This window comes from Berghia stephanieae, chromosome 15, assembly GCF_034508935.2.
Source record: "Berghia stephanieae isolate SIO BIC M18660-M18661 chromosome 15, UCSD_Bste_1.3, whole genome shotgun sequence".
Classification (NCBI taxonomy): domain Eukaryota; kingdom Metazoa; phylum Mollusca; class Gastropoda; order Nudibranchia; family Aeolidiidae; genus Berghia; species Berghia stephanieae.
The window spans coordinates 13,702,398-13,722,289 of NC_088374.1; the positions used below are offsets into that span (position 1 = coordinate 13,702,398).

Sequence of the window (19,892 nt, forward strand, 5' to 3'; positions counted from 1 at the left end):
GTAACATGGGTTGATTTTTTTTTTTTTTTTTTTTTTGTTTTTTAGTTTTTATTTATTTTCTTTTTTGGAGAATGATCTCTCTTGTCAGATATTTTTTATCCTCCAGATTGGGCTTTAGTAATGGATATCAGAAGAAAAGTGGTGGAAATATTGTTTTGATTTACTTACCTTAATAATGGATTTATTTTCTTCATCGGACTAAGCACCATTTCGATGTGCTTATAAAGATTGTCATATGCCCAATTCTTTTTTTATATATATATATAGATAGTTCGAAGATGACGTCACTCAGGTCTTTGTTACTGTTTTTTGCCATCCGCGTTTATGAGTAATGCTCACAGAACTGTATTAGCCCGACTATAAACGTTCATGGATACACACAGTTTTGTGTGTTGATCCGTTATACTTCAGATGGCAATGTTATGAGCTTCTTAGCCAAGCGCATACTATCTATATATATATGTATATGTTTGGAAGACATTGTATCGGGGAAAAAAAAGTGTTATTTACTCTCACCTGCTTTTAATAAATCTAGACTATTTTGACTCCCTCATTTTTTGCTGAAATGACCTAAACGTGTTGCAAGCACTGTAAAACCCTTATTACTTACTTACTTACTTACTTATCCGAACCAGCGACCACCTGAGCTCTAGCCCTTCGGTCTTGTGCCACGACGTAGAATTAGACGTCTTTTGTAGTTGTTCCAGGTGACTATAAAGTGTGTTACTGAACCCTTATAAAGCAAACATACCTGCCAACCCTTCCGCTTTTGGCGGAATCATTCCTATTTTCACTCTTCTTTTTTGTACTATTCCGCCATTGTCTCTAAAATTCCGATTTACAAATATGATTATAATGGAATGAAAAAGAACGAGGTGGGGGGGGGGGGGGGTGATGAAATAGGTGAAATTCCTATATTTTGTCTCAAATTCCTATTTTCGGGCGTTATGATTCCATGGTTGGAATGTGAAGAGTTGGCAGGTCTGAGCAAAACAAACAAACAACAAGATCCTGGCATAATGTTACAATTATATTTTTTCTCTTGTTTATTTGTAGGAAAGCAGACACGTTGTTTGGAGACGAGGACGCCTGGCGGGCAGTGTCAGAAAGAGACAGGCGTGACTTGTACGACGATGTGGTCCACCTCATTGCCAAGAGGGAAAAGGTGGGGGGGGGGGGGTTTGCTGTTCATAATGTTTCAAATCGTTTTGTTTTTCTTGATAAACTAAGCGGTAGGATGCTACAAAGTAATGATGTATCAAGACTGGGACTTGCCACATTCTGCAAATTTTTCCTATTTTCTTGTTTTATTTACTTCTTCTTCTTGTTGTGGAAACCTCCAAATTGTCGAGGATCACTCCACAGTTTGTAGGGTTTTACATTTTAAACTTGCTAAAACTCTGCACATAATACTAATTTAAAATAAAATAAAGAAAAAAACACATAGATTAAAAAGTCACGTTGTGAACTCTAGCAATCGCGTGAAGGCATGTTGGCAACCGTTTTCAGCCGCTTCAGCTGGGAGGCTATTACTTCATGGGTTGGCAACTCTGCTATCACCTCCCAGAGCTGCCAAGTGTCACAGAACTTCAGTGACTGCCCGGAAATATTGTGCTTGCCAGGGACAAATGGAAATGACCTAAAAAGCCACAGAAGTGGTGCTGGTCTAATTAGTTATGTTCTCTATGGCCATTCAATACACATTTTGTTTGTCTGATTAGTCACATCAAAGTGTATGCAGTTGATGTCCAATAATATTATATGTTAGGAGGGTCAATGACCGATTCATTATTATATACTTAGGGTCAATGACCGAGATATCTGTAGTATTTTTGTGTAGTGTGGACTATTCTCCCTATTTTATTTTCGTAGTGCGTGTGTGTGTTGTGTGTATGCCACCTTAGGTGTGTGTTGGGTTGAGTGAGGGGTGGGGGTTCCTTTAGGGTTAAATCCACCCATTCAATGCCTTGCTCTGAGACTGCCAGGGCCTGTGTCCTATTTGACCCCCTTTTTAGTCAGTAAATTTTTACACATACTGTCATATGAGGAAATAGGTAAGAAATGATAGTTTTAAGTGTTCTAATATTCTAATATAGTTTTAAATTATGCACATGAGTTCATTAACAATTGTCTAGATGAAGTTGTCTGTAGGTCTAAATAGATTTTTATGCATTGTTGAAGTGCTGCTGAAATCAGTGTCAATTGTCCCCCAAACGGATTTTGGCAAGATGGCAGCTCTGATCTCCTCTCATGATGTCATTTTTTTTTTGGTTAAAACCCCTTCCAGGAAGAGGCAAAAGTTCTCCGCAAGCGTAACATCAAAGTCTTCAGCGAGATCCTGGATCACATGGCCAGTTTGACCTACAGCACCACGTGGTCAGAGACACAACAGATGTTGCTGGATAACCCCAGGTTTACAGAGGATCCAGATCTAGAGAGTAGGTGATTTTTATCCTCCTGGGTGGGGTTCCTGGCCTCCCATATTGGGCAGGGTGGTACTTACTTTGTCTTCTATCCCCTTATGTCTGTTTTCCAATTTGCTTTCTGTCGTTGTCTTGGAATGAGATTACTTGGTTTTGCCCTGGCCTTAGTGCTTGGCTGGGAGGGAAACAGTCAAATGCATAGTTTGGGTTTTGGGAGATGGTATTTTTTTCCTTGTAAATCATCTCTCTGTTATGTATTGGTATATTTGTTATTTGATTGTATAATGTAAACATTTGAGTGTATTCCGCTTAGTGGGATCTTGTGCTGGTTCTGGGTGAGACATTTAGGTGATCTCAAACTAAGTACATTGATAGAGGGCTCTTGAAATCTACAACTGTTCCCTATTTGAACTAATTTCCCTTTGTCTTACCTTTTCTTGGGTGTACTTAAATTGTAATTGTAAAACTTTTTACCATCCCATATTCTTCCTTTTTATTTTACTGGCGCTGATATGGTCTATTTGTGTTGCAAGCGCTGTAAAACCCTTAAAAACAACAAACGAATGATCAGTGTTGATGATTTTCCTCGGATCCGCGGAAAACCGCGATTTTTGTGTCAGAGGAGGAATTACCTCCTTTAAAAAAGTGACTTTATCCTCAATCAAATTTTATGGCTTTGAGAGATTTAAAATGTGTGGTGGAACAAACTGGTGCAGTTTCCCCAACTACCCAGAAGATAGCTAGAGTAGTTAATCATCTCAATGGCTCTAAAAGTGGGGGTTAGTGAAGTAAACATGTGGCGTATAAAAAACCATTCATGATTTTCCTCCTTTTTCCATTTTTGTCACCATCAGCACTGAATGATCTTTATCCTCTCATTCTTTTCCTCCTCAATCTTGTTCATGTTGTTGTTGTGGTGGTTGTTGTTGGTGTTGTTCTACTTTGTTGTAAGTCTACTACTCATTTTCAGCCCTTGTAGTAATAGTAATAATAATAATAATAATGCTAAAATAACATAACATAACAATAATCATTTATAATATAGCCCCCACTTCCAAATTGATCAAATGTCCAGGCTTACAGAGGATTCAGATCTAGAGAGTAGGTGATCTTTATCTTCTCATTCTTTTCCTTCTCCTCAATCTTATTCTTATTGTTGTTGTTGTGGGTGTTGTTGTTTGTTGTAAATCTGTTACTCATTTCCAGCCCTTGTAGTAGTAATAATGATAATAATAATAATAATAATAAGAAGAAGAAGAAGAAGAAGAAGAAGAAGAAAATAATAATAATAATAATAATAAAATAATAATAATGATAATAATAATAATGATAATAATAATAATAATAATAATAATATAATAAATAATAATAATAATAATAAATAATAATAATAATATATAATAATAATAACAATAATAATAATAACAATAATGATAATAATAATATTAATAACAATAATGCTAAAATAACATAACATACTAATCATTTATATAGCGCCCACTTCCAAATTGATTGAATGCTCCTCTGTGCTAAGAATTACAAATGGCTCACGTTCTGCACACATTCACAAGATACACACATGCACATCCACCGTACACTTAATAATAAATTCATTGTTTCACTATTAATTCTAGATATCATACACTTTGAAAATACCCCCCAAAAAACCCTCTGTTTTCACATTTTTATATTAAAAAGGGAAAAGAAGCCAAATATTAATGTTTGAAGGGACAGAGAGTTCCAATTGCTTGTGGCAGAGTAAGTAAAAGAGCAATTGAAAATCATAGTTTTACGGAAAATTTTTAATTCAGAAAAGTGAGTGGAGCAGGCACTGATGTTGATAATGACAACAGAGAATTAAAAACTTCACGACAGCGCTGGGGGCTTGAACCCACAATCGTGTCTCTCCTGTATGAGCTATCCACTACCCTGGCGGGGTCTTCTTCATTCCCCGCCTTCATGTTGGTGAAGAAACACTGTTGTCTTCCTCAGGGGGCCTAGACAGTTTAGTCTCCAGACATGTATTTAAAGTTTTAAAAAACTAGTCCTTCAGAGTCATTCGGCCCACGAAGCCGGATTTTACCCGGTTCCTATGGTGTGAAACGGACAATAGCAATTGCTTGCTATCCTTTGATAGGACGCCAGTCTATCGCCAAGTACTTTCCACCAAATCTAACAGACTCAGCTACCCATTCACTGCTTGGTGGCCGGGGGGGGGTCAGAAAAAAATCTCAACTGCACCCGGGATCGATCTAGTTCCCTTAGCGTGTGAAGTGAATGCTCTACCAACTGAGCTATCGGGACCCCCAGTTTAGTCTGCAGAGGTGTGTTACCAGGCCAAAAAATCCTCTCTTGCATACATGCCGAATCTTACGAATTTTTCTTAATTTTACGAATTTTAGACAAATTGCATGGCCAAATACGAAATTTTATGGAAAATTACGAATTTTTAATTCTAAGTAATACTTAAATGATAATAATGATAAGAAGAAGAAGAAGAAGAACAACAACTACTACTACTACTACTACTACTACTACTACTACTACTACTACTACTACTACTACTACTACTACTACTACTACTACTACTACTACTACTACTTTAATAATGATGATAATAATAATAATAATATTGTGGTTGTTCATACACAATTTCAATTTCAGAAATTACGAATTTTTAATTCTTAGTAATACTTAAATGATAATAATGATAAGAAGAAGAACAACAACTACTACTACTACTACTACTACTACTACTACTACTTCTACTACTACTACTATTACTACTACTTTAATAATGATGATAATAATAATAATAATATTGTCGTTGTTCATACATAATTTCAGAAATTACGAATTTACTTGTCAAATTACTAAAAATTGACATTAAAATTACTAAATTTGAAGTTTTCAATTCGACATGTCTGCTCTTGCTGTTGCATACTTTGGGCAGGTTTAGTATATAGGGTTAGGCATTTTCTTCTCCTTCACCCCAATCACACTTGCCTGTTTCTCCTGTTTTGGTGCATGTGGTATTTCAGTCGGTATCCCAAACTACTGCTGTTAACAGGTTAATGTTTCTTAACAAATCATCAAAAAGAGGTCTCTTTGAACAGTCTCTCTTACTCTTGAATTTAAGGTATTAGTAAAAAAAAAAAACCCCAACTTATATCATTAAAATCAGCAGTCTTTGGAGTTTATAATATCCCCAACTGGGTCTGCTAGCTTGTTTCAACGTAAAGCGCCATCCATGTAAACAAACCCTTTTTTTTTTTTTCTTCCTCTATATAAGATTTAAGTTTTTTCACAAATCATTTAAAAAAAATAAGGCCTATTTGAACAGTCTCTCTCTCTCTCTCTCTCTCTCTCTCTCTCTCTCTCTCTCTCTCTCTCTCTCTCTTCTCTCTCTGTCTCTCTCTCTCTCTCTCTCTCTCTCTCTCTCTCTCTCTCTCTCTCTCTCTCTCTCTCTCTCTCTCTCTCTCTCTCTCTCTCTCTCTCTCTCTCTCTCTCTCTCTCTCTCTCTCTCTCTGTCTGTCTTAAGTTAATGGTGAAAATCAGCATCCTTTGAAGAATTACAATAGCAAAAATTGGGCCTGTTAGCTTCTTTCGTTGCAAAGCACCATCTGTGTAAACAAAACCTATTTTTTTCCTTTCCCTAATCAAGATTTATTTTTCTTCACAAAACGTCAAACGAATGAAACTTTAAAAACCAATAACTTTTAAATTTATTTTGAAAAATAAAGTGTACTTTTCCATTGTTTTGGCATGTCGTGTGTGGCTTCCTAGTTTAATTTTTCGCTATTTATACAATGACAGTTTAGTTTAGGATACCAAGTTTTGGTTATTTGGTCTTGTGGTATGACACTCGCTTTCGGATCGGAAGGTCCTGGCTTCAAGTCTCGCTTCGAGTCCTTGGAAAGGAAAAGGCTCTTTGCTCACATTCTCTTACCTTACTCAGGTGTAAAATGTACTTGGGTGTTAACAGCGTTGTCTATGTCGGAAAGAAATTGTAATATCGTCTAACAGGCGTCAGGTATCGTTCTACTTGTTACGTGTTGCAGTTGGTCAGGGACCATTTGTAAAGCACTTTGAGCACGTTTAATGGATACTGCTCTATATACAAAGCTCAATTTTTTTTAAAAATTTAGTTTCAGGCAATTGTACCCTGTATTATGTTTTCTTTATATTATATGTGATTTGTAAAGCATTTGAGTGTATTCCTCTTTGTGGGTAACTGTGCTTGTGTCTGGATGAGACTTTTAGTGATCTCAAACTAAGTACTTTGATAGTGTGCTCTTGGAATCTACACCTGTTTCTTATTTGAACCAATTCCCCTTTGTCTTACCTTTTCTTGGGTGCTTTAATTGTAATTCTAGAAATTTTTCTCATTTTCTTCCTTTTTACTGGCGCTGATATGACCTAAATGTGTTGCAAGCGCCGTAAAACCCTTAAAAACATAAAGACAAACAAGTACCCTGATCACATTCTAAAGGTCAAACTTATTTGATTTTACCCATTGTTTCAATCAGACATGGACAAAGAGGATGCCTTGATCTGTTTTGAGGAGCATATCCGTCTGCTGGAGCAGGAGAATGACGATGAGAAGGAGAGGGAGAGGAGGAGGCTTAAGCGTAACCAAAGAAAGAACAGGGAGAGTTTTGTGGTAAGTCGTTGTTGTCTTATGCCGTCATGATTTAGTATTGGTAGTTTTAACAGCCTTGATTTGGAATTATGTTGGGGTTAAACTACATCAATTCTAATACATTTTAAATCAATAATTATTCATAAGAATAAGGGTAAATCTCTCAGATCTATTGTAAAACATATGAAGTCAATAATAATTAGTGTTGCGCATATATTATCGCAATATCGATACGAATTACAACATCGAATCATGTCGATTTCAAGACGCCATATCAATATCGATATAAGTTGTGCTTGCAGTTTACAAGGGCCAAAATTGGCCACATGGAGAATCGCATATCTTCTAATTAGCATAAAGAAACATCCCCTAGTTCAGTCCATTTATTTTGTTTATCAAAACCCATGAGTGTTTCAAGAGGTTCAGAGTGTTAGTAGTTTTGGGTCTTGTGGGGCAAAAACAAAAACAATCAGTATACATTGAGAAACAATGGAGAAACAAACTTTTTTTGTGAATAGTGGGGGATGGGAGAACAAGCATTTTTATTGATTTTCGATATATCGATGTATAAATCCTATGCATTGGTAAATATTGATAAGGGTAAATCTCTCTCATCAATTCTAAAACGTTTAAGATCAATGATTATTCATATAAAGGATGGGTAAATATCACTTTTTGGACTGACACTAATTTTTTCAAAAATTGAAATATGGATTAAGAAATATATAAATATTAAAAATTCTGTGTTTATTTGTTGCCTTTCATGATAAATGTGAATTGAATGTTGTGTTCCATAACTGTACCAGGTGTTGTTGGATGAGCTACACCAAAAAGGCAAACTCAACTCCATGTCTCTATGGATTCTAATACATTTTAAATCAATCATTTTTCATATAAACAAGCTTAATCTCTCTCTCATCAATTCTAAAACATTTAAAATCAATTGGGGACGAAGTAGCCGAGTGGTTAAGGCATTGCACCAAGACCGGGAAGGTCCCAGGTTCGATCCCCGCTTCAGGCACTTTCGTTCTTTTTCTTGAGCAACATTATTAACCCCCAATTTGCTCACTTGAACAACATGGGTGATTCCTGTTGACATCAGACATCTTGTTTGATGAATTATCTATATTCCTTCGTGGAAGCCTAGGCTACGATACAGTGATGCCAAAACTCCGGTTTCACCGGAAAAAACTCCGGTCTGGAGCAAATAATTCCGGGCTCCGGGCAACTTGCGTCAAATTCCGGTGAGGTCAATTTGTTCCAAGGATACCCCCCACCCCCTTCCAACCACACATCATCATAATTACCACTAGTATTACAACCATCATCACCACCACTACTACTGCAACACCACCACTCATCATCACTACCACTACTACTAAACCACCACTACCACATCATCTTCATGACCTCTACTACTACAACCACCACCACATCATCATCACTACTACTAAACCACCACCACTACATCGTCATTACCACTACTACTACAACCACCACCACCACATCATCATTACCACTACTACTACAACCACCACCACCACATCATCCACCACTACTACTGCAACCACCACCACCACATCATCATCACTACACTACTACTACAACCACCAGCTTCACATCATCACTACCACTACTACTACAACCACCACCACCACATCATCATCACTACCACTACTACTACAACCACCACAACCACATCATCATTACCGCTACTACTACAACCACCACCACCACCATTCATCACTACCACTACTACTACAACAACCACCACCACATCATCATTACCACTTCTACTGCAACCACCACCACCACATCATCACGACCACTACTACTACAACCACCACACCACATCATCATTACCACTACTACTACAACCACCACCACCACCACCACATCACCATTACCACTACTACTACAACCACCACCACCACATCATCAACCACTACTACGACAACACCACAACCACATCATCATTACGCTACTACTACAACCACCCACCACCATATCATCACTACCACTACTACTACAACAACCACCACCACATCATCATTACCACTTCTACTGCAACCACCACCACCACATCATCACTACCACTACTACTACAACCACCCAACCACATCATCATTACCACTACTACTACACACCACCACCACCACCACCATCACCATTACCACTACTACTACAACACACCACCACATCATCACTACCACTACTACGACAACCACCACAACCACATCATCATTACCGCTACTACTACAACCACCACCACCACCACATCATCATTACCACTTCTACTGCAACCACCACCACCACATCATCACCAACTACTACTACAACCACCACAACCACATCATCATTACCACTACTACTACAACCACCACCACCATGACATCACCATTACCACTACTACTACAACCACCACATCATCAGTACCACTACTACTACAACCACCACAACCACATCATCATTACCGCTACTACTACAACCACCACCACCACCACAACATCATCACTACCACTACTACTACAACCACCACTACCACATCATCACTACCACTACTACTACAACCACCACACACATCATCACTACCACTACTACTACAACAACCCACCACCACATCATCACTACCACTACTACTACAACCACCACAACAATCATCACTACCATACTACTACAACCACCACCACATCACTACCACTACTACTACAACCACCACCACATCATCACTACCACTACTACTACAACCACCACCACCACCACATCATCACTACCACTAATACTACTACAACCACCACCACAACATCATCATCACTACCACTAATACTACTACAACCACCACCACATCATCATCACTACCACCATTACTACAACCACCACCACATCATCATCACTATCACCACTACTCCAACCACCATAACCACCACATGATCATCACTACCAATACTACTACAACTACCACCATCACCTCATCTTCATCACTACCACCACTACTACTACTACAACCACCACCACATCATCATCATCACTACCACTGCTACTACAACCACCACATCATCATCATCATCACTACTACTACTACTACAACCACCACATCAACATCATCATCACTACCACTGCAACTACAACCACCACATCATATCTCATCTACTACTATACTACACACCACCACATCATATCATACTACTACTACTACTACTGCTAATGCTATACTATACTACAACAACAACCACTACAATATCATCATCACTACCACTACTACTACAACCCAGCACCACATCATCATCAGACCAGTACTACTACAACCACCACACCACATTATCATCACTACCATCTACTACAACACACCACATCATCATTACCATTACTACTACAACCACCACATCAACATCACTACCACCACTACTACAACCACCACCACATCATTATCATCACGACCACAACTACTACAACCACTATACCACCACCACATCATCACTACAACTACTACTTCAACCAGCACCACCACCATATCATCATCACTACCACTACTACCTCAACCACCACCACCACCATATCATCATCACTACCACTACAACTACAACATCAACCACTATCACATCTTCATCATCTCTACCACTATTACTACAACCACCAACACCACATCATCTCACTACCACCCGTACTACAATCTCTACCGTTAGGTTTTGGCGCTTTACTTCATTTGAAATAAGGAAACTTTGGGATTGTAATTTGCAATGTGTTTATGTATCATAATATACACTGTAATTCTAATCAATTATCTATTTAGAACTATACAATATGTAAGCACAATGCCAAATATCGTTCCAATTCCTTTTTTTTTTTGTGCGCGGAAATTCCTCTTTCGGCGTTGAAATTCCTACGAGTGGTGGCTGAAACTCCTGTTAGCCAAATTCAAAGTTGGCATCTCTGCTACGATATCTTATGATGTCGGGGCGGAAGGGCATTAAAAAGAAAACAGCATTTTTAAAATCAATTACTATTCATATAAAGGGTGGGTAAATATCTTGTATTGTGGGCTGATACTAATTTTTGAAAAATTGATATTCGAATTTTTAAAAAATAAAAAATAAAAAATTTATATATATATATATATATATACGTTTAAAAAATTTATTTGTTACCTTTCATAATAATTGTGAATTGAATATTGTGTACCATAACTCTACCAGAAAAATTTTAATGGATTGATGTTGTTGTTATGCGCCTCGAGCTTTATTGTAAAGAAGATTGGGCGCAATATTAATAAATTTCATATTATTATTATTATTATTATTATTTTTTTTTTTTTTTTTTTTAGACCCAGGCCATCCTATCTAATGACCCTCTTAATTAGTAAAAATTGTATTTGTTAGGTTAATTATTATGTGTTTAGTAGTAGTAGCAGTAGGAAGGCTTTGGCATTAACTGCTTCTGTATCGTACGTTACGATAATTTTATTTTATTTTTTTTTTTTTTATAAATGAAATAATGGTTGAAATATTAATGTTGCCTAACGCGTTCATGGAGGGTGGGGGGTTAATTGGGCAGTTGGTCAGTTAGAGGTTATATTGGGTTGGTGGGTTGTAATAAATTTTTTTTTTTTTTTTTTTAGGTGATTTAAATTAACAATTAAATAGCTGTTCATGGTTGGATGTGGAGAGTAGATAAAATGTGTTACGATTGGTGGATGACAGAGATCCTGTACCAATCGGTTTATTGATGATTCAGGGCTGTTTGTAATGTTGTTTAGATAAATTGTCTGGGACTGACAGAGGTTTAGTAGGGGGGGGGGGGGGGGTGTTGGATTCTGAGGGTTTTGATTGGTGGGAGTTGAAAGGCTGAGCTTCAGTGATCGAATATTCGAACTTCTGTAATATGGGGTTATTGTGGAAATGAGTTTAGGTTTAGGTTTTAGGTTGGATGGGGGGGGGGGAGGTTTTTGAATTGCTTCTGTTGTTGGGATGGTGAATACACGGGTCAAACGTCTTGTGGGTTTATTAATTGTTGTGGTCGGTTGATGTTCTTGGGCTATTGCTAAATTATGGGAGTAGATTGGAACTGGTGATGAAGGTGGTTATGCTTTTAAAAGGAAAACTTTTGATTAATTTGTTAGTAACCTATTCCCTTGCTCCCTTAGGAGTCCAAGGGTGGCCACCCACTTTCCCGCTCTCTAGCCGAGCGTCATTCGCTGCTTCAACTACTGTCATGTGGTCTTTCCCTATGCAGCATTGGTTATTTTATTATTCTATGAATATAGTTAATTTTTCGATAAGGTTAGAATCGTGGGGGGGGGGGGGGCAGTTGTGACTGTGGGTGTACAAGGTGTACGTTTTAATATTATAAATATTGTAAATATTCTTCTTTCCGAGTCGGCCCGACTGATCTCATCTGCATACATGTGGTCCACGGCAGTCTAGACGCCGCAGCGCAATTGTTTCAGCCGCGCTTCAGGCGGGTTGGGCGGGACTAGACCCCTCCGGCATGCTGCGCGGCACACACATTGCCCCGCGCCGTCTCTGCGCGGGCCGTTGCGCCGAGTTCGCCGGGCCGCATCGGAAAAAAAAAAAAAAAAAAAAAAAAAGGGGGGATTATATCTTACTAAACACTTGTGTCACGTCCTTTCCTTGGAGGTTTGTTATTGTTATTTTGTTGAGTTTAGTATAAGTGGGAATTTTTAGGTGGGGGGGGGGGGATGTTGTTTTGTATGTTAGTATTAGTATCATTAATTATTAGATGGTTTTATCTGCCACATGATCTTTTAGAGCCGAAATAGGGTCTGTGTTCTCTACTCTAGCTATAGTTTTGCAATCAGATAAATAAAAATACAAAAAGGGTGGTACTCTGCATTTTTCCTTGGCGAGATCTTCTGTCGTTTATGTTGGTATTCTTTTCCGTCTCCGTTTGTATCAGGGTGATGGGAAGGGGGCTGTCTGTATTATCTATCTAGATGTGGGGTAGGATTGGATGTACTGTGTGGGGGGGGAGGGGGGGGGGGTAGAAACAAGGGAAAAGGTAGAATTAGTTATATACAGAATGGTTCTGATTATATTATTCCGGAGGCCGAAGAGTTAGGAGAAGGATGATCGATTCATCGGGTTGTGTATCATTATCAATGCTGAGAGAGAAAGGGGGGGGGGGGTAAGAATAGACATGGACGCACCTCGTTGTTTGTAACTAGGTTGTTTGGCAGTGAAGTTGGTGAAAAAGTTATGGCTATATCAGGGTGGTAGAGGGGGCGAAATGGGAAGTTAATATATAAAAGGATAATACTACAGCAAAAGTAAGGGAAGGAGGAATAACTAAATACTAGGGGAAGGAATATATAATAGTAAGTGATCAGTCAGGTAAATGATCGATAATAGAGGTGTAAATAATATATGTATAAATAAAGTTTGTAAAGCTAGCTAGGGGGGGGGGGGGGGGGGGGGTAGGGTCAGGTTGTGGGTGTGGTGCAGAGAGTTGAAATGTCTCGTGGAAGGTCATCTATCTGAATTGTGCTATTAGGTCGGTATATTTGTTCCATCTTGTTTCTCTCTCTTTATCTAAATCGTTTTTGTATTTCTTTTGTATTATGTTAAGAAATATTAATGACATGTCGGTATTAGTGGTGTTTTGTCTGTGTACTTGACCCATCCATGCAGTCCAAATCGCTTGTCTTGCTGCTGCTAGGATGTGTATGTTTATTTCATGTGTTGCATTGTCAGTTTTGGGGATGATATTATGTCTAAATGCTATTTCTGTATGTATGGGTTGTCGTATTGTTTTTTGTATTGTGTTTATTGTGGCTCTAATCAGTGTTTTTGTTTTAATGCAGTTTGTGAAAATGTGTACATTTTGTGTTGGACAAGGCGCTCGGCATAAGGCGCATCTGGGCGTGTTGTTTGTTGGTAAGGCGTTGAACATCAGTCTGTATGTTATATGCTTACTGTATCTAGAAGTATCATGTTTATGTAAGTTTTCTGAGGCCACTCTCATGTTATCTAATGTTAGTCCTGATGCGTGCATTAGGTCTTGTTCTCTGCGTTTGTTTGGTGTGTTTATTGTTCTGTATATCTGTTTACTGTCTAATTGTTTATTTATTGTGTCTGGGTATTTGTTTACTAGTCCTACGCATTCTTTGTAAAAAGGAGGGAGTGTCTTACCTCCGAAATGGGGGAGTGTGTGGTCGATCTTTTTAAATTGTGTTAGTCGTGTCCCTAAGTAGTATGACCCGAATTTATTTCCTGTCGATTCTTGTATTATTTTGTCTATATATCTGATCCTAGTTGTGTCTAAGGTTCTTTTAATACATTTTAGTCCTGTGCCGCCTGATTCTGTGGGAAGTGTGAGTATTTCGTGTGGAATGGGTTTTGCGTCTTGTAGTATAAATGTGTCTATGCGTCTTTCTAATTTCTTTATTGTGGTGAACGGAGGTTTGAAGATTTTGATGTAGTATAAGATTTTTGGAATAATGTAGGTGTTCACTATCCTGGTTCTATCGAATATATTGGCTTTGATGTATGTGTATGAATGTAGTTTCTTGTCTATATTGTGTACAATTCCACTCCAGATGTGTTTCGGTGTCGTGTGTCTTTGACAGTACGTTATTCCGAGGATTTTAATTTGGTTAACCCATTGCATGTCGGGTATCTGGGCTTTTTCGGTTTCTAAGGGTTCGGGACCGAGATTCATGATTTTGGTCTTTTTAATATTTAGTTTGGCACCACTAGCGAGGCCGAAATTTTTGAAAGTTTCTAAAATTTTGTGTATGCTAGGTATATCACTCGGAATTAGGGTTGCATCATTGGCATACGCGATGAGTTTTTTGTTGGCTTTTCCGGGAATTCTGGTGCCTTTAATTTTCGGGTTTCTCCTAATTTTTTCCAAAACGGTTTCGAGACATAAGATGTATAGTTGGGCCGAGAGAGGGCAACCTGTCGTACTGACCGACCGATTTTGAAGGGATCAGATATTTTTTGATTGACTATTACACAGCTGGAGGGATTGTTGTATAGTATTTTTATCCATCTTCTGTAATAAGGGCCTATGTTGTTGTGTTCTAATATTTTGTGTAAGAAACTGTGTTCTAATCTATCGAAAGCTTTCTCTTGATCGATGGACAAAATGTATGCGTGTGTGTGTGTCTGTTTTACGTATCCTATAAGGTCTCTGATGAAGTTTGTGTGTTGTTCTATTGTTCTGTTTTTTATGCTACATGTTTGTTCTTTGTCTATCAGTTGGGGTAGGTGAATTTTGATTTTGTTGCTTAAAGTTTTCGCTATAATTTTGTAGTCGGTGTTTAGGAGGGATATGGGTCTATATTGTTTGACGTCTGTTGTGTTGCTTTCTTTGGGTATGAGGGTTATGTATGATATCTTTTGGCTGTTCGTTAATTGTCCTTCTTTGTGTATTTCTTTAGTCAGTTCTAGGAGGGGTTTTTTAATAAGAGGGAAGAAACTTTTGTAGAATTCTACTGTTAGTCCATCGGGGCCTGGGGATTTGTTTGTGTTCATGTTCTCTAGGCTGTGTTGTAGGTCTTCTATTGTGATCTCTGTATCTAATTGTTCTTTCTGTTCGTCTGTCAACTTCTTTGTATAATCGGTGTAGTGGTCTTGTATATCTGTTGATATTTCGCCACTTGTGTATAGTTGTTTGTAAAAATTGTAGAAGGTCTCAAGGATTTCTGTCTCGTTTTTTGTTATTTGCCCATCTGTTGTTCTGATTTTGTCTATATGTCGTCTATTGTGTAGTTCGTTTTCTATTCGTGCTATTGTGTCGTTTAAATCAGTGTAGTCGTTGCGTGTTTTGTATGTGCTTCTTATTTGTGGCCTCTGAATTTTCTTTGTTCAATTTCTTTCAGTTTTTCTATTGCTTTAGTAACATGTGGTTGTGTTTGTATTTCTGTTTTGTTGTCACGCGCCCTGTCTATGTTGATGATTGTTTTGTACTTTGTTTCCTTTCTGTTGGTTTTGTCTTGTACTTTTCTCCCTATCATTTGTGTTAGCGTTTGTATGGTCTGTTTGAGGGTGTCCCACCATTCTCGGATGTTGTCATTTCGTATGTTGTCCGTATAGTCTAATATGATGTCGGTCATGTATTGTATGTAATAATGGTCCTGCAGGAGACTGTTGTTGAATTTCCAGTAGGCACTTTTTTGTTTGGGTCTTGTAATTTGGGTGCCGTACTGGGCGTAGACAGCTTTGTGGTCTGTGTAGTCTAGTGTGTTCTCTAGGTGTTTAATTTCTGTTATTGGGGTTGTTTTGGATATTATATTTTGTCGAGTCTGGATCCTGTGTTTGCGAATGATTTAAAGGTGGTTTCTTTCCCGAGTGGGAATGTTTCTCTGTATGTATCTGTTAGATTGTGTTTTTCTAAAATTCGTTGTAGTATTTGTTTGTCTATGACTGTTTGTTGTGTTCTATGGTGAGTTGTGTCGCGGGGGTGTAGTGTGTTATTGAAATCCCCTGCTAGGATGATGGGTGTTGATGGGTTTATTTCCATTCTTTTCTCTAAGTCTAAAAACGTTGTCTTTTTTTCGTCTGTTCTTGAGGCAGGTCCGTAGATGTTGTAAATTTGGAATTTGTAGCCGTCTTGAGTCACGTCTATTTTCCCTATTCGTCCTGTGTTGTCATGGTCGTGTTGGGTAACAGTCCAATTGTCGGAGATTTTTATTATGGCTACTCCTCTACAGTTTCTTTTTTTCTTGTCGATTGTCCAAAATATATTTTTAACTTCTGGTTTGAGTTCGAGAAGTGTTCGTTCTTGTGTAAATTTGTCGTGTATGTTCGTTTCTTGTAACAGTAAGAAGTCTGGTCTTTGTTTCCTTATTAGATTTTTAATGTCTTGTATTTTCTGTCTCATGCCTCTGATGTTGAGTGTTATGATTGTCAATGGTGGGGGGTCATCCTCTTTGTAGGGTGTTTTTATTTTGTATGGTTTGTTTTTAGTGTATGATTTTGCTTGTTCTCTAGAGGTGGTGTGTTTGTTGTATCTAGAGTTGCGTTTGTATGTAGGTATATATGTGTGGACTGTAGGCTGCATGTCTGGGTTTAGTGTGTGTATTGTTTTGTTTAAGTATTGGGGTGTGTGTCTCCCATGTGTCGTGGTGGTCTGGGTAGTGACCTTTCCCTCTCGATGTTTTGGATGGGTGGAGTCTTCCTCTTGAGGGAAGAGCTTCTTTGGTGAGGTGTGTATGCATGTGTTTGTGTAGATATTGGGTAGTGTGTTCTGTGATTTTTTCGTGCTCTTGGGCAAGCCCAGGTGGTGATCGTGTGAGTGAAGTGTGTGTTTGAAGGCGTGGTGTGGTGTATTTTGGGGAGTTTTTGGGTTTGTTATTGGGTTGGGGGGTGTGGATGGGGGTGGGGGTGATGTTGCCCTTTCTAAAGGGATTATTACTGGTGTTGGTGTGGTGTGTTGGTGTAGATTTGTCATGGATGATGTTCGTTTTGGTGTGTATGGGGAGTTGTGTGGTTCTTGTTCTAGTTGTTTCATTGGTGCAGTTTTTGTTGTGTTGGTATCTTTTGGAGTGTTGTCTTGAGGGTTTGCGTTTGGTGTCTGTGGTTTAGTGGTGTAGCTTGTGAGTAGTGGTGTATTTGGTGTGTTGTTTTTTTGTGTGTTGGAGTGTTGTGTTGTGTGTTTCTTTCCCTTTTTTACTACCTGGTTCCAAGGTTCTTGGGATTGGGATGGTGCGTCCGGCAGGGGGTTGCCGGAAGGCGTGACAGAACCAGTAGGTGAAGATGGAAAAGGAGGAGGGATAGTGGGATTTCGTGCTGAATTCACTCCTGGTGCATACCGTGCTCTAGTAGGGCACAAGTAGAAAGGGTTGCCCCACATTGTAGCATGTGGAGCATGCCGGCACACGCCCAGGAATGTGCACTTTTACGTGGTGGAAGGCGCCACCTACCTCAAATTTTAGATAGTGGGGTATTTCTACCCCATCTATCTTCTCCAGACGGAACGTATACGAGTCCAGCTCGTCCCGTCTGGGTTTGCCGACAACGATGGTGCCGGGCTTGGCGAAGGGGGCGAGGGCCCTGGTGAGGCCGCCTTCCTTGACGGAGGGAGCCACCCATTTCAATACCCCCGACACCAGGGATTTGTTAACATCCCTGATGTGGAGGTTTATTTTTAGGGTTGGGTGGGGGTGCACTACGCCGTGTAGTTTTTCCACCTCTGACTCCCTTCCTTCCTTGAAGGTGACGTAATATTTGCGGGCGTCCATGAACCGGTAGACTCCCGCAATATCGTCTAAACTGACCCCCATGTTATTGAGGGCCAGCTTGATCTTAAGATGGTTGGCCTGATTTGTTTCAGGTCCTTTTAAGAAGACCTCAACCGTATTTGGCGGATGAGGCCCATTGAACTTAAGATCCTCTGCGGATAATTTCACCACAACTACGTTGGGGTGAACCGCCATGGAGGCCGGAAAGAGAAAGAGAAGGAGAGAGAAGAAGGTGTAAATGCAAAATCGTAGGGGGATATCCCCCTCTTGTGGTAATATTTATTTAAAATTAAATTTAAAAAAAAAAAAAAAAAAAGGGGGGGCTAGAGGTTTATTGGGTATGAACTCGCTTGCTTAGTAAGTGGTAGTGCAAGTGGAGTTGGACAAATGTTTGAAGGGAAAAAAAAAAGAAGAAAAAAAAAAAAAACAAAAAACAAATAAAAAAAAAGGGGGGGGGGGGGTTAGGTTGGGGTCGAAGGAAGTTAAGAGGAAATAAGGTGCTCCATTACAAAGGGGTTACGGGTGTAGGGAGGGGATATGGGGAATAAACACTGGTGTTTCTTGGGAGGTCTTCCGTATACTTACACCATCCAGTTGTTTTAAATTTTAGGCACAGATAAGCACATTCTAACTAACTTCACTAACGAAGTTCCCTAACGGCTAAGAAAATAAAAGGGTAAGGAAAACAAACAAAAAAACAAACAAACCTAAACAATAAAACGAAAAAAAAAGGAAAGAACTAAAACTAAAAAGGTCTAAATTAAATCCTAGAAACACTATAACACAATAACACAACGCCACGTCCAGACATTTTCTTGATATTCAGTTAGGTAGATCAATGAATGAAGCGTTAAGTGATATGTAATATTATTATTATTATTAATATTATTATTATTATTATTATTATTATTATTATTATTATTATTATTATTATTATTATTATTATTATTATTATTATTATTATTATTGTTGTGTTGTTGTTGTTGTTGTTGTTGTTGTTGTTGTTAGTTGTTGTTGTTGTTTTGTTTTAGTTGTTATTATTATTATTATTATTATTATTATTATTATTATTATTATTATTATTATTATTATTATTGTTATTATTATTATTATTATTATTGTTGTTATTATTATTATTATCATTACCAGGTGTTGTTGGATGAGCTACACCAGAAAGGCAAGCTCAACTCCATGTCTCTATGGATGGATTTGTTCCCCTTGCTGAGTCAGGACAGACGATTCTCCTCCATGCTGGGCCAGCCAGGGTCCACGCCATTGGATCTGTTCAAGTTTTATGTGGAGGACCTCAAGGCCAGGTTTCACGATGAGAAGAAGATTGTCAAGGAAATACTCAAGGTGAGGCAGATATAATGCATAATAGTATGTGATGTCAGGGTGGGCACTAGTCGATAGGGGTCAATATCAAGTACTGTATCGATTAAATGGAATCAGTATCGATAAGTACTGAGTACTTATTATTAAGCACAATCAAGGAAACCACATAATCTTAAATGCACTGGATATAATAACCCGATTACCCCCCTCCATTGTTATACCCCCCATCCCCCGTAAAGTAAAGCGCAGTCACCCCCGCCCCCATCATAATTTCTGCTTTGAGTATTTC

At 38.5% G+C, this 19,892-nt stretch overlaps 1 protein-coding gene across 2 annotated transcripts in view; it reads left to right on the forward strand.

The window, feature by feature from the left end:
- The window catches only part of LOC144960811 (pre-mRNA-processing factor 40 homolog A-like), a 59,980-nt gene that overhangs the window by 25,246 nt on the left and 14,842 nt on the right, over positions 1-19,892 (forward strand). For both annotated transcript variants that reach the window (XM_078894159.1, XM_078894158.1), the window contains exons 12-15: positions 1,057-1,165; positions 2,288-2,438; positions 6,953-7,086; positions 19,418-19,624. In XM_078894159.1, coding sequence (XP_078750285.1) covers positions 1,057-1,165; positions 2,288-2,438; positions 6,953-7,086; positions 19,418-19,624 — 601 coding nt within the window. The remainder of the gene's footprint in view (positions 1-1,056; positions 1,166-2,287; positions 2,439-6,952; positions 7,087-19,417; positions 19,625-19,892) is intronic.